Genomic DNA, 12,705 nt, shown 5'->3' on the forward strand with positions numbered 1-12,705 from the left:
CGCGCCGAGCGCTGCGAGGAAGAGGAGGGAAAAAAGAGAAAAAAAAAAAAAAGGGGGGGGGGGGTTGGACAGAGTTACCTTCAGCTTCGTTCTGCCTAAACCTCAGCTATCAGGTGCCGCCCGCCCCGCGCTGGGGGCACCTTGGCCAAGGTCACTCGCCGGCGCTGCTCCTCCCGCGCCGCGGCGGGTTCTCCCCACCTGCGCCGCGGCCACGTTCCGGCAGCAGCTGCGGGCTGTATTTTTAGGTATTAATTAGACACTCAATTAAGGGGATTTGCTTTGGCAGGCGCGGCAGAGCCCCGTATAGAATGACGCGACCTTATCGGAGGCGAGCGGGGCGGCCGCCCGCGGGCAACGGCACCCCGGGCTCCGCGCCGGCACGCGCTCGACCACGCCGCCTTCCCCCGGCGCCGAGCAGGAGCCTCCCGTTTCCAGCCCGGAGGGGCTTTGCCCCGCTCCCAGGCGAGGGAGGCCGAGGGCGCGCGAACCGACCCGAAACCCCGCGGGAGCCGGCCGCCGCGGCGCGCCGGGATGCAAAGGCGCCGCCGAGGGCTGCAGAGCCGGCAGGGCGGCGGGCGCCGCTGCCGGACCAGGAGGGCTCCGCGCTGCTTGCGGTGCCGCCGCGCCTGCCCGGACACCTCCGCGCGCCCGCCACGAAAACGGGTTTCGGGTGCTGGAGCAGCTTTGAAGACCCGCAGCGGGGCGGAGGAAAGCCCCGAGCCCCCCGCGCCCTCGGCTCTGCTCCGGCACGAGCCCGGCTCCGGTCCCGGCACAGAGGAGCGGGCGCCATCGCCGCGTGGGCGCCTGGGTCAAATTCTGCTGGACGCGGAGTCTGCGCGGGCAGGACGGCGTGAACTTACCCGGGGAGGGAGCCGAGCGATCTCGGCTAGGACGCGTCTCAGCACCGTCTACGGCACCTCAGTGACCGACGAGACCACCGACGGCACCAGGCGACGATGCCGGCGGGCCGGTCCCGGCCTCGGATCGCGCCCGGCCCTGCAGCAGAGGAGCCGGAGCGCAGACGTCGCCCACCGCCAGCGAAGCCCCGGACGCGGCGCGACGCGGGCTCCGCCGAGGGACGGGCTGCTGGAGCACGAGAACGACATGATGCTTCAGTCTCAGGTGTTGACTTTATTGCAAAGTGACATCAGTAAGAAGGGTCTTTTCACGCCACCCCTACCGACCTAAGGAGAACATCCCTCTACGAGCAACACACACGCGAGCCCATACGGGACCACAGAGAAGACATGCCATGCAGCCCGCCCTGTCCAGGCTCGTCCCCTCGTGTGCCACCCCAAGGGCGGGCAGGAGCCTCCGCTTCACCCGTCCCTCACGCTTCGAGAAGGCCTCCGTCACTCCAGGTGAGGGAACGTTTACAAGGAGGGGAAAAAAAGAAAACAGAAGAACCACAAACATCCCTAAACTAAGGAGAACTCAAGTTTGTCCCAGACGTCGATGCTGAAAGACACTTTCTTTGGTTGCAAGATTGCAGAGAGCTTATACCGCAAAGGGAACTCAGGTACACGATGCTATTTTGAAAAGACAAGGAATTCACTATTATTATTTTTTGGACCCCTGTTCATAATTTATTCTGTCATTGCAAAAAGAAAGTCCTTTTAGATATCTTTATACTTTAAACACTAGGAAAGTTAAGATAGATCTTTTTATATATATATTTATATATATATTTATATATGTACATACACATATATACACAATGATGCATTTAAAAGTTACTATTTCCTTGGTGATTACAATATCATTCTCTAAATCACTTGCTTTTGAAATGATCATGACTTGAATCCAACGCTAAAAATATTTTGTGCTGTGTGCAAGGAATATCAACAAGACACTGCCAGGCGTTTGTGGATTTGCCACAGAGCTAGAAAGATAGGCTGCCTTCTCTGCATTCCTTCTCCAGGCTCCAAGATAATAAAAATCAGATATTTTTGCAGAGTATTAAGTAAAAGCTGCTGGGTGTCATTGTGCAAAGGCAACGTTACATTTGAGTTCATGGGAAGATTTGCTTTCATCTCCCCTAGGAAAAACTCATCACAATTTGGAATTGAAGAACGTGGTTAAAACCATCAGGAAACCTCCCCCGGAGACTTCCAACTCCAGCCAATGCAAACGCATGTTTTGGGGGGGGGGGCGAAAGGAGGGGAGCGAGCGGGACTGACATGGCTTGGTGAAAGGATCCCGTTTCTTCTTCTTCCCAGTGCCGAGCGGGTCACCCTTGGCCACCCGGCGCCCGCACCGCTGTCGGGGCCGCAGGGCTCAGCCGCGCCGTGCGCGTCCACCTTCCCACGCCACCACTCACTTCACCTGCGCCACGAGGAAGCTGGACTCCCGCATGCTCTCGTAGTACTCGATGGCCAGCGCAAAGTCAAACTCGTTGATGGCCGGCCCGTCGATGGCGATTTTCATGAGGTCGGACAGCCCCTCGTCCCTGGTGCAGCGCGACCGCCCGCGCTTCAGGAGCTCCCGGCCCCGGCTGATCTTCTCGGCCAGCACGGAGCCCAGCGGCAAGGCCAGAGCGATGGCCGCGAGGACGGCAAAGTCCGGGAAGAGCTCGTGCATCTCGGAGTTGCTGTAAACCAGCTTGACACAGAGGTCCTTGAAGGACAGCTGGCTGAGGCTGAACACGATGCGCTTGAAGAGGGGGAAGTCGCTGAGAGCCCTCTCGCTCACCACCACCCGCGAGTATGCCTGCAAAAGGAAGTTCAGCTCGCTCACCCCATAGCTGCCAATGTCCTCCAGAGACTGAGGGTAGCACTTGGGGTTAAAGATAGCCGAGAAGGAGCTGATGGCCTCCAGGACGCTGCTGGGGAACCTGTCCAGCAGGTTGCCCCGCACGCTCTCCAGGTAGCTCTCCTTCAGGTGCTCAAAGTGTTTCAGGTGCACCTTGGAGCAGTTGGCCAGCTCCACACCCTTATAGTAGAGCCGGCTCTCGCCCTCCCGGTCGTCCCGCGGGTGCTCGTTCATCTCGTTGAGGAACTCCTGCAGGTTTTGTCCACTGGCACTCTTCTGGGCTTGCAGGGTAGTGGCCGTCGTGGAGACAATGGGCTTGAGGATGGAGAGGTCAAAGTCCTCAATCTGGAAGAAGCGGCTGAGTTTCTGGAAGATGGGGAGGACGTCCAGGAGAATCTTGGTGAAGGCCACGAACTGAAACTTCTTGAGCTCTTCGCAGAGGCCTAGTGCCACAGGCGACCGCTCCGCCTCGCTCTCCAGCAGCAGCACCAGCGTGGGCCATGAGGAGTCGATGGCTTCCACAGCTGGGAAAATAGAAGTCCAGTGGATGGCCCTGGGGCTTTCGAGGTCTATCTCGCAGAGGTCCAGGACGCTCCGCAGCTCCTGCAGGCTGTTGCTTTCCCCTTTGAAGCGGGAGTAGAGCCTGTACACGGCATCCACAGTAGTCTCGTACTTCTGGAGGTATTCGACGGTGACGACGCTCTCGGCTGGCAGCAGGGAGCTCCCGTGGGACAGGCAGTGCATCTCCGTGAGGAGCGGGCAGAGAGACATCAGCGCAGTCCCCACCCCGCTCAGCCGCTCAGCCACCAGCGAGGCGCTGTCAGCACTGAGCCAGGTGATCTTCATGGTGGGGATGCCGAAGGAGCGCATCACCTCGCTCACCTTGCCTGTCACCGTGGAGGCCTCGCCGGCAGGCAGCTCAAAGCTCCCCAGGAAGGTGGCCGAGGTCTGCCCGTTGCAGGGGGAGACGGTGGTGGTGAACATGGCCAGGTTACGGTGCTCCATGACGTCCACCGTCTCGTCCACCACCAGCCCAACGAACGGCGAGGCTTTTATCCTGTGCCTGTCCTCGTTGTGTAGGACTTTGGCGATCGCTGCCTGGGCCAGTTAGAGAAGGTGGGCAGGGCAGGCAGGGGAGGGAAAGAGAAATACAAATGAACTTCAAAATCACGCAGGAGAGAGAGCGTCCGTAGCAAAACGAGCTGCAAGGTGCCTGCCTTCGGAGCTCCCCGAAAGCAGCGTGAGATCCTAAGTCTGAGAAAAGCCCTCAAGCACATACTCGGCTCCCGTTGACGGTCAGCAGCGCACAAGGGAAGCTCTCGCAAGCAGCATGATTTGGATGCCTGACGCGTGTTTTCAAAGCGCTAAATCACACAGAGGAAGAGAAGCCACTTTCGCTCCCGTTTTAGGAAGCTGCTCCCTGACTTTGGAGCAAAGATCCCCCAACAGTCAAAGGAGCTTAGATTCAAGTGCACATAAATCGCCCTCAAAACAGGATTTTAGATGTTGGCAAATTCTGCTTTCTGCCCCTGATGTTTCTTAGGAGCTGGTGAAAGTCAACGGGACATGGGCACTTTTGCATTGTACCTTCAAACACACGCCTAAAATTAAAAATGTTCTAGCATCCTTCCCTGAGTCAAAACACTTCCCCAGATTGTAGCTTAAAACATGGAGCAAGCCCATGGTCACTGCTGTTTGGCCCTGGACTACAGCGTACCCACTTTCATGGGAAAAGAGTTAAGAAGGGTATACGTGCGAACCTTATTTAACAGCATTAAGTGCTCCCGTGTCCTACCACATTAGTTCAGGGCTTGCTGGGTCTCATTTTTCCATCTATTCCAAAGTGCATAGTTGTAATACCAAAAACTGCCACAAATGCTGAATAGTACAGCAACAGTATTCTATACTAGGGTTGTGGCCACAGATCTCAAAAGTAACTTTGGCCCTATAATGCTGTGAAAGTTGTACGTACAAGTCAGCTCCCTCCTGGAAATTACTTTTTCTAATGTATTCTCTCCTCCCTCCCTATTTTCTTCCCTCGCATTCAAAGCATCAGGTTAAGATTCTGACTCAGGAAAGCACTGAAATCCACGCCCAGCGCAAAGCACGGCTGAACCCAACGGGCTTGAGTAGGACTTAAACACCCTCCACTGCCAGCAGGTATTTTCTGTGAGCAGAACTGAATCTCTCCTTCCCCCTTGCGCAGGGGCTCCTGAGCCCCTGTCTGTGCTGGGAGCTAATTAGGATACCCAAAACTTGCTTCTTTAGTTATAATTTCATCAGCTACTTTCACGCTTTAGAAACAAAACATAGGTAGGAGCGGCAAGAGGATGCCAGGGCATCTTTCTGCTTTATTCCATTTTGCCCATTTCATTAAAACACCAATGGTTTGCACAGAAAACTTCCTTTGTGTGTGCAAATGCTGCAAGTAGCAGCACCCCAGGCTGAGAAATATAATTAACGGATTGAATCTATCTGCAGTAAAATAGGCTCTTTATATATTTAAAATGACTGGCAAACAGCCAGGATTCACTAAAAAATTAATTTGATTTTAACAGGCATGAAGCATTTGTAAAATTAAGAAAATCCTTTCTAAACTCTCTGGCTACTTGATCTTTCTGATCGCTCCGTTTAGGGCAAAAGAGGAAAAACCCACAGCGCTCGTGAGCTAATTGAACTCTTGAGCTTTTATCCTTCAAATATTCGTCATTAACCTGCAGCGAAATCTGTCGCGCTCGGACAGCGGGAGGAGAGCACGCTCCCGGGAAAGGCTGACCCGCTACGCTCACTTTCCCCGCACCCTCGGAGCAGCGCTGAGCTCAGGGCTCCCGGCCGCGAGCGCGAGGCTGCCTGCGGTGGACCCCATCGCCGGCTCCAAGCCCTTGGTGCTCCCGGTTTGTCAAATCAGGGAATGACACTGCACTAAAAAATCTCGTTGGAGAAAGTTGCCTTCGGCCTCTGCTGAAAATAGCAGAAAGCAGGCGGATCGCCCAGCCCCACTGTCTGGCGGGATCAGAGCAGCCGGGTCTCCTGGACCTGGCCAGCGATCCCAAGCACACCAAAGACATGCCGTAGTCCCATGGGATGTATTTGCCTGTCCAAAGGCCAGGGTCGAGATTAACCATCAGCTACAGCTGCTGCACGCGGTTCTGGTGCTCCCCTGAGCAGGCAGGGCACACGCTTCCCTCCCTGTGCTTCCCTGCAGCCTGGGGACACGAGAGTGTGCTTAAGGCTCCTATTTGCACAGGCAACTGCACAAAAAATCCCACCAACTGCACGCTGGTGACGCTTGATGCAAGACAAGGTGAGATGGTGCTGCAAAGCACCGAGTCCTTCCAACCCGGGCTCCTGCGCGTGCACAGACACCACTTAGCCAAGTGACTTCGCGGGGCGGCGAGGCCGTGGACCACAGCAACGTCACGGATAACAGCAAGGTCAGGCCCCCAAAACTGCGGGCAGACCCCAAGCAGGACAGAGACCCCCACCCAGCATACACACCTGCATCTCTCTGACGCTGCTGGGGTGGTAATATTCACTGTGCTCGGAGGTCAGCAGCGCCTGGCACAGGTTGAACTTCTGGAACTCGAGCAGGGAGGAACACTTCTCATCCGGGATCTCCTCCTTGGCCATCCAGTACACAGTGGTGAGGATGGCGATCTTGGCGGGGTTCACCTCCACCTTGATGACCGAGCGCAGCTCTGGATGGCTGTGGACGCGCGCCTCGAAGGCCAGCTGCTCTCGGTTCACCGCCAGCGCCTGGCGGTGAGCGCCGGAGGTGACGTGCCGCAGCAGGGCATGGCGCTGGAAGTTGTCCGTGCCCACGGTAAAGGCGTTCTCTGCTTTACCATGCTTGTTCTTCACCAGCGCCTGGCGACACTCTACGCAAAACATGAGTTTCCTCTCATAGTCAAACTCCAGCCAGGTAAATTCTTCCTTCCAGTGCTCATTGAAATAGCGCTTACACTTTTTATTGGAATTGGAAGTTTCCCCAGCTGGCTTTTTCCCTGGAGGCACCATATTGCTGTGGCTGGGAAATCAAACACTACGGTTGAACTGAAACTTTCCTTGGAGGAGCAGCCTCTACATTTAATTTAGTAAGGAAGGTCTATTACCACTTTCCCGGTTTGACTGGAGATGAAAGAGACACAAGGGGAGAGGGATTAGGGCCCTTGTAAACTTTAGTCTTTGCTAATTTTTTATTCTCATCTGCTAACGATGACACGATGGTGGCAGGAGCGCTCAGAGGAGGCTGGACTGTGCAACAGCCCCAGCGTTGGAGGAGGACCTCCCACCAGGCTCCTCTTTTGCTGTCGTCAGCAGCTCTGGATACAAGTAGCGGGACTAACATGCACACATGGTCCTTCTTTTGGATTACAGGGTTGTCTAAATTCACTTCCAATCAGACCAAACCTTCACGCTGCGGCTGATGTTCGGAAGATATGGAAGGTTCAAAACTGTTTTTTTGACCAAACGTCTAAAAATCAGAGTGTTTAGCCTCACGAGGAGAAAACACTTGATTCTCCAAACAACCAGGGACAGCCAGTGCATTGCATTGCAGAGGCTCACTCATCGCTCCTGGACTCACCGGGTGCAGCGGGCCCCAGACTCCCGTATGTCTGTCTAGAAACTTTGTTCTAGCTAGTAGGACACGTCCGGGCGTGGAGCACCTTGAAAGGAGGCCAAAGGCAGGTTCTCACGTTGCATTTGGGTCTCTTTCCACTAACGTCCCAGGGAGCGGCACTCACTGCTCTGCAGGGCTAACGCCCAGAGGGCTTGAGCTGAGCGTGGATGGCTTAAAGGCCAAGGGCCAGCTCAAGAACATGTGCCGGGGGTTTGCGTGCGCATGCATGTGCTTACTGTCGTTATTCCTTGCTTGTCCTTATCTCAGGAAACTGCTGTACCTAGGCTGGCTTCCCAAAGGCACAGACAGTGCCCTCCGCAAAACACACGCTAGTCAGCACAGCTACTGCCCACCAGCCTGGCCCAGACTCATGTTATTCCTATGGGATGTCGGAGGCTCTTCTAAACTCCCAGAAAAGCTGCTCTGTGCCACCGTTCCCCTCCTGCTTCAGCCAAAACCAGCCAGGCTGGCAGACACCTACAACCTGAAATTTGACCATCACGACCGAAGTCCGGGGAGAACTTGCATGCTGAGCTCTGCCAGCAGATCCCAGGTTCATCTCTGTCTGGAGGGTGGCATCCGCCCATGGCCGCAACAGCCCTGAGGCACGGACAGAGCTTCGGTCCTGCTTCGACCAGCTGCCTATTCCAGAACCGCAGCAAGCCCAGCACGCACGTGCCCAAGAGCGGCTTCCAGAGACCCTCCGCGAAGAGGGCAGGAAAGCCAGGACTTCCCAGAACATCTACTGAAGCTCTGAGACTACCAAGCACATAAGCACGTATTTAAACCAGTTAGCTAATGTATTTAAGCACCCACTTAACTCCATGCATACACTTAAGCCCCACTCAGCCCGATCCTTGCGTTCTTCCATGAACTGGATCAAAACTCAAACTGTGTCTTAATAACAGTGGTAGGAGGAACCCAGCACAGAGCGGGGAAGGAGAGGGAGAACCGAGAAAGGAGGAAAAGGAAAGAAAAGGGATATTCAGCAGCGCGTCACCAATGCAGGACAGGAAACACCCAGCGTATAACTCACTGCAAAACTCGCAAGGGATTTGGGATTTCTGAAAAGAACAAACCCCCCAAGAACTGAAGCCGCTACCACAATCATCACGAAGAAACAAAACCTCACGATTTGGGAGTCAGAGCAGCACATCGACCCCCAGGGCCGCAGGGATCTGCTCCGGGGGGTGGGACAGCCCCCACGCGGCGCCGCGGGCTCGGAGCTTCGTCGGGCCGCCTGCGGCTCTTGGCGGTGCCCCCCTCGTACGCCGGGGGGGCGACGCACCGAAGCCTGCTGCCGCACCCGCCGCCCCGCGCGGGAGCGACGCTCCCCTTCCCCGCTCTCCAGTCGCGGGAACCACGTTAACCCGGCGAAGAGAGAGACGAAACGCCACCGTGGCGGACCCCAGGAAGGCAGCTCGTCCGGAGGCCTGGCGCCGCCGGCGAGGGGAGGCGCGGGACCGAGCGCGCCGCCGCCAGGCGCTGAGCATCCTTCGGGCCGCGCCGCCAAGCTGCCCGCGTCTCCCGTCACCGCCATCCAGGCTCTTCGTGCGGCTCGATCTCTGGGCAGCCCTGCCTCAGTTTACCCAGCAGGTCACGGCTCAGAAAGAGCTGAGCATCTTCACGGCGTGATTCTTCTGCTCCCGCTCCCGGAGGGCTGAAGCCTGGGCTCCTCCAGCAAACCAAAAGCAGCGAGGCAGCTCTGCGCTGCTCAGGATCGCGGGCCGGCGACAGGGCCTGCCCCTCCGCTCCCCTGCGGGCACCTTTAACCTCCGCGCCAGAAGGCTCCCGCACGCGCCCCTCTGCCCCGCGGTCTCCCAGGTGCAGCCGCGCGGCGCTCGCAGCGGGAACGGCAGCGACCCGCTCCGGGCCGGCCACGCACGGGGCACGGACTGACGCTCCAAGGGTCCAGCCCGCATCCCGGAGGCACCCGGCGCCTTTCGGGGCGTTTCAACGTGCTCTGGATCAGGTGCCGTCCCAGGAGCGCCAGAGAGGTCGGATGAGGGTTGCTCTGGTCCAAAGCTTGGCTCTCGCCAGCCAGCGTTAAACGTTTCCAAGGAAGCAAAGAGCAACTCCAGCCCAGGTGGGAGTTTTCTTCCAAGCTCGCAACAGGAGCCCGCACGTGCTGGTTTTACCCTCTTGAATGCAACCGTGCGGTTCGTCGCAAGAGCGGAGTCTGCTTGAGGCAGCACCCCCTGCCCGCTGCAGCCGCCAGCGCTCAGGGCGCAGCTCCCAACCCGGCGGCCCTGGGCAAGGAGCCCCGGCCCGGGCCGGCACGAAGCGGGAAACCGCGATGCAAGAGTCCCAGCCAAGACGCGTCTTGCTAAGTGCTTCCTCCGAGGTCCCAGCGCCTGTCGGACGTCCCCGGCGCGGCTCAGCGCCGGCACCCAGCACCGCGCTGCGCCCGGCGCCTCCGGCCGAGCCTTCCTCTCCCGACGGCTCCAGCCGCTGCGGGCAGCCGGAGGGAGGCCGGGCCGCCGCCTGCTCCCCGCGCGCCCGCCCGGGCCGTCCCCAGCTCCTGCACCCGGGCTGCCGCCGGGGCGCGGGAACAACCCGGCACCAGCCGGGGGAGGAGATTTGCTCCCTCCCCTCCCGGCGCCCTGCGAGCCGCTAACTCCGCAGCCCGTGCCCACCTACAACAGCATCAGGGGACACGCTCCATCGCAAACCGCTGCCTTGGAAAGAAGAAAAAAAGAGCAATTAGCCAGGAGGCAAGGGGCAAGCCGGGGCCGGGCAGCGGCTGCCGGAGCAGCGGCCCCAGGGCGGCTCGCCCCGTCCCATCCCGGCCCCCGCGGGGACGCCGGCCCCGCTGCCGCTGCCTCCTTGCCGCGGTGCGAGTCTCTCCCCTTGCTCCTGCCAGCTACGGGGAGCGTTAGCGCTGCTGCGCTTCCTGCGGGAGCGGGCAGTTTTGGGGGGGAACGGCTCGGAAACGGGCAATATCGTTATTTGCAGGCTCCTCCGTGCATCGCTCGCTCAGCCCGGGCAGGAGCGCTGGCTGTACGGAAGTTTGGGCAGGATTTATTTTTTAAGACAACGAGCTTCTCCCTGACATTCAAGCCTCAGACAAACGAGCCCTAGCCCAGACCACACGTCACTTAGACGCCCGCCCGGCTCCATCTCCGGGAAAGGCTGGGGAAGCGCTCGGAGCAGCGCGACATGCAGCCCCCCGGCGCGGCGAGCTCGGCCCCGCGCGCCTCCCTCCGCTGCACATACGTACCACTTCAGCGCTGCCATCAGCTCGGGGCTGAGGGGCTTGCAAACTCCCCAGATTTGTGTGTGTGTGGTTTTTTTTTTTTTTTTTTTAAATAGGAAAGATCAAATTACCAAAAAAAAAAAAAAAAGGCAGCCAAAGGAAACAAAGGCAAAAAAAAAAAAAAAAAAAAAACCTTTCCAAAAGCAGCGTTGAGAACCCCCCCCCGGCCCCGGGCGAGCTGCTGGCCGCAGCCCCCCCGCGGCCGGGCGCCCGGAGCGGCGAGGCCGGCGCGGGAACAAAGCCTGCGGCGGCGGCGGGCGCCCCGCGCGCTCACGGGAGCTCGGCAGCAGCCATCTTGCTGCGCGGACTGTCTGGCTCCGCGGATGCTCCCGGCAGCCCACGGCGGCAGTGGCCACTAGCGGCGGCCAGGAACGGGAAAGGCCGCGTGGCGGTGGCCCGGCCGCGGGGTCCGGGGCACGCGGCCAGCTGCGCCCTGCAAAATAATCGCACGTCCCCCCCACCCACCCGTGGGGATGCTTATGCCCAAAACTGCAGGGAAGGGAAACGCGCTCGCCGGCTCGCGCCCAGACCGGTGCAAACGGGCCGTCGGGCGCCCGGCTCTTCCGGGGAGCCCTCCGCGTCCCGGGCCGAGGGCTGAGCGCGCGCTGCGGGCAACGGCGTCGGGCAGAGCCCGGCAGCGAGGGGCCGCGCGCAGAGCCGCTCTCCAGCCGTGCCTACGCGCGTTCAGCTTTTTGCAAAACCCAGAGGCAAAGCCGACCGCAGGGCAGCGCCGCCGGCTCGCCCGCGCCCCGTCAACCTCTTTCAACGGTAAACGCGGGTGACGCTCAGAGCCCCTCAGCTTCTCCCACGACTGAGATTTTACGTTTTGAGGGGCGCGCGGGCGGCACGAGGCCCCCGAGGACGCCAGGGCCCCGCGCAGCGCCGCCGTCCCCGGGACCCCCGGCGGGATGCTCTCCCGCTCCCGCCGCCGCGCCAGGCCCCCGGCGCCCGGATTAGGACCTGCATTGTACCTGGCTCCGCGCGCGGGGAGGGGGCCCCCCGGAGTAAATTCCTCTCTCTTTAGGCTTCTTGATGACATATCCTGGGGCAAGAGGCTCCTTTTCGGTCGGGGGACATTCCTGTCTTAGCTCAGGGCTAAGGCCAGCAGGAGCTGGATGAAACCAGAGCGCCGGGATTTCAAGGGTGAAAACGTGCACTCGTGCTAACGCAAGCGAGGAAAAGGACTTAGTCTTTTTAATCAGTTTTCTGACACGGGGCTTTCGCCTCCGCCGGCGGGCGGCTCTCGCAGCAGGGCTGCGAAGGTCAGCGGGGCCGGGGCGCCGCGCGGCCCCGGGGCCCGACCCAGCTCCCCGCGCTCGCCACGTCCCCTCGGCCCGGAGCCGAGGGGGGACCGGGGCGCGCCGGCCGCTGCGCCTCCTTCGCTGCCTTTTCCTGCTTCCAGCAGCGCCACGTGCAAACGGGGCTTCCCAAAAAGCAAGAACACAAAGCACAAAAAATAAAGAAAAAATATTGCCCCTGCTCCCCCCCCCCCCCAAAAAAAAAAAAAAAACCTGCAGCAGGGAAACAAAACAGCTCAGGAAAAGCCAGAACCAGCCCCAGGGGCTGGCGGCGCGAGGGCAGGGGGACGCTGCGCTGGCGGGCGAAGGAGGAGTGGGCCCAGCGCCGCCGCGGGCCGGACGGGGCTCCGCAGCCCCTCGGGGCCCCCCAAGTTCGGGCACAGGCAGAGTTAGGGGCAAAGTGGCCGTGACCGAGGCTGCTCTTCTCGAGATACCCCACTAGCTAATCTGGATAGCGCTCCCCAAAACGGCCGGCGCGGCGCCAGGTGCAGGTCAGAGCCGGGGAGGAGGAAGGCCCCGAGGAGGAGGAGGAGGGCAGAGCGGCGGCCCAGGCAGATAAGCATCGGCCGGGGCGGATGAAAGGGAGCAGCCGGGGGACGGGAAACCTCAGCGGGGAGGACGCAGATACCAGCCAGGGGCCGGTTGGCCAACTAAAGATCTCTGCGCTTCTAGAGGCGGAGAGGAGCCCAGGTGCCGCCTGCGCGCAGCCCCGGGAGCCCGAAGGCTTTTGCAAGGTGTGCGAGCCCCAAGCCCCCGGCGAGTGGGACGCGGCGCCAGCT

The 12,705-nt window shown here is 59.7% G+C and overlaps 2 protein-coding genes across 4 annotated transcripts in view; both read right to left on the minus strand.

Moving 5' to 3' along the window:
• The window catches only part of ZNF385C (zinc finger protein 385C), a 43,344-nt gene that overhangs the window by 13,849 nt on the left and 16,790 nt on the right, over window positions 1-12,705 (minus strand). The window lies entirely within an intron of this gene.
• On the minus strand, window positions 1,112-10,722 carry C25H17orf113 (chromosome 25 C17orf113 homolog). Of its 3 annotated transcripts, none has more exons than XM_068918730.1 (3): window positions 7,337-10,722; window positions 6,250-6,879; window positions 1,112-3,849 (listed from the first exon to the last, which is right to left on the minus strand). In XM_068918730.1, exons 2-3 carry the CDS (start codon window positions 6,766-6,768, stop codon window positions 2,317-2,319), a joined length of 2,052 nt encoding a protein of 683 aa, XP_068774831.1. In that variant the 5' UTR covers window positions 6,769-6,879; window positions 7,337-10,722; the 3' UTR covers window positions 1,112-2,316. The 3 variants fall into 3 exon arrangements, with proteins under 3 accessions (XP_068774831.1, XP_068774832.1, XP_068774830.1); XM_068918731.1 differs by having other exon boundaries at window positions 10,593-10,719; XM_068918729.1 differs by having other exon boundaries at window positions 6,250-10,050; window positions 10,593-10,719.

The sequence above is a fragment of the Struthio camelus genome, chromosome 25 (assembly GCF_040807025.1).
Source record: "Struthio camelus isolate bStrCam1 chromosome 25, bStrCam1.hap1, whole genome shotgun sequence".
In the NCBI taxonomy this organism is placed as follows: Eukaryota; Metazoa; Chordata; class Aves; order Struthioniformes; family Struthionidae; genus Struthio; species Struthio camelus.

What these genes read in the sequence shown, in the direction of transcription:
- C25H17orf113 (XM_068918730.1), bottom strand. Translation starts at nt 6,768, where the DNA reads ATGGTGCCTCCAGGGAAAAAGCCAGCTGGGGAAACTTCCAATTCCAAT. An exon ending in GCAGCGTCAGAGAGATGCAG is followed by an intron (nt 3,850 to 6,249) that starts GTGTGTATGCTG and finishes TAACTGGCCCAG; the next exon opens with GCAGCGATCGCCAAAGTCCT.